The sequence below is a fragment of the Mesitornis unicolor genome, unplaced genomic scaffold, assembly GCF_000695765.1.
Source record: "Mesitornis unicolor isolate BGI_N332 unplaced genomic scaffold, ASM69576v1 scaffold36414, whole genome shotgun sequence".
Taxonomy (NCBI): Eukaryota; Metazoa; Chordata; class Aves; order Mesitornithiformes; family Mesitornithidae; genus Mesitornis; species Mesitornis unicolor.
This window is the reverse complement of record NW_010178973.1, coordinates 1-1,694: the sequence shown is the minus strand read 5'-3', so window position 1 is coordinate 1,694 and position 1,694 is coordinate 1. Positions and strand designations below refer to the sequence as shown.

At 61.0% G+C, this 1,694-nt stretch overlaps 1 protein-coding gene across 1 annotated transcript in view; it reads right to left on the bottom strand.

The window, feature by feature from the left end:
* QARS (glutaminyl-tRNA synthetase) overlaps nucleotides 1-1,690 on the bottom strand; it is a gene marked incomplete at both ends in the record, with an annotated part of 5,060 nt that extends 3,370 nt beyond the window's left edge. Inside the window, 5 exon segments of the mRNA XM_010182613.1 lie at nucleotides 1-42; nucleotides 228-281; nucleotides 1,129-1,193; nucleotides 1,478-1,553; nucleotides 1,661-1,690. The exon segment at nucleotides 1-42 is cut by the window's left edge and continues 4 nt beyond it. Of these exon segments, the coding sequence (XP_010180915.1) occupies nucleotides 1-42; nucleotides 228-281; nucleotides 1,129-1,193; nucleotides 1,478-1,553; nucleotides 1,661-1,690 (267 nt within the window).
* Nucleotides 1,691-1,694: the final 4 nt, after the last annotated feature.

Sequence of the window (1,694 nt, the reverse complement as noted above, 5' to 3'; positions counted from 1 at the left end):
CGCTTTCTGCTTCTCTACCGGGGCCGGCCGGGCCTTTGCAGCCTGCAGGGACCAGCACAGCACTCTGAGTGCCCAGCCCCAGCATGCACCTTCCCCTCCTGACCCCCAGCCCTCCCTCAGACCCGTGCCCATGACAGCAGTGAGCTCAGAGCAGCTATTTGGGATCCTGTACAGACACTCAGCAAGGAGATGCTACCCCCAGCTCTCAGCCCGCTACTCTACATCACCTTTGGTTTCTTTTCCAGGTCAGCTTCTGTCTTTGGCCCCAGCAAATGCAGCACCTGGGAACGAGAGACGCAGACAGGAAGAGAAAAGGCTCCCAGACCCCCAGGGCCTGAGGCTGGCCCTGTCCAGCTGTCACACTCCTCACTCTGCCCACACCTGACCAGGGCAGGCGGTCCCCAGCATCGGGCCCTTCCATGGGACAGGCCAGTGGGTCCTGCACCAGGCATGGCATCAAAATGAGCCAGCACTGTGCCCTTGTGGCCAAGAAGGCCAATGCCATCCTGGGGTGTATCAGGAGGGGTGGTTGTAGGGCAGAGAGGTTCTCCTGCCCCTCTACTCTGCCCTGGTGAGACCACATCTGGAATATTGTGTTCAGTTCTGGGCCCCTCAGTTCAAGAAGGACAGGAACTGCTGGAGAGAGTCCAGCGTAGGGCTACAAAGATGATGGAGGGAGTGGAGCATCTCCCTTCTGAGGAGCGGCTGAGGGAGCTGGGGCTCTTTAGTTTGCAGAAGAGGAGACTGAGGGGAGACCTCATTCATGTTTATAAATATTTCAAGGGTGAGTGTCACGAGGATGGAGCCAGGCTCTTCTCGGTGACAATGATAGGACAAGGGGTAACGGACACAAACTGGAACACAGGAGGTTCCACTGAAATTGGAGAAGAAACTTCTTCTCAGTGAGGGTAACAGAGCACTGGCCCAGGCTGCCCAGAGAGGTTGTGGAGTCTCCTTCTCTGCAGACATTCAACACCCGCCTGGACGCCTTCCTGTGTAACCTCATCTGGGTGTTCCTGCTCCGGCAGGGGGATTGGACTGGATGAGCTTTTGAGGTCCCTTCCAATCCCTAACGGTCTGGGATTCTGTGAAATGGGACACCACCCGACCCGCTCCCCTCGCACCCACCTGCAGGTCCACCTCATTCTTGATGGTCTTCCCGTCCGCCCACCGCAGCCGGCTCCGTGCCTCCCCTGTGGACAGGGCACCCCGTGGGTGAGAGGCATGGCCCAGCCTGGGCTGCTGACACAGGACGCCAGTGCCCACGGGTGGAGGCAGCCCTTGCCTTGCCCCAGGGCTGTCCCTGGCACAGGGACTGCCATCCACAGCCCTGCCCGTGTGGTGGACACAGCAGGATGTCTCTCCTGCACCGGGTGGGCTGCAGCACAGCAATGCAGCAGCTGGGGCTGGGGGCTGGTCCTCAGGATTCAGGGGTACAGAGGTGCCAGGCAGGCGCTCCCCAGCACCCCACACTCACCCATCAGCAGCCCCATGTTGAAGTGGTAGCGCTCAGCCAGCAGCTCCTCTCGGTGCTTCCCAACCACGGCCTCCACCTGGGGATCAGGACAGGGACATGGGGGTGAGCAAGGCAGGTGGAGAGCGTGGCATCAGGGGCTGCCACCCTGTCCTGTCCCGTGTCCCCCACGCCGTCCCCACTCACCGCCTCCTCGATCTGCTCGGGGGTGACGCACACC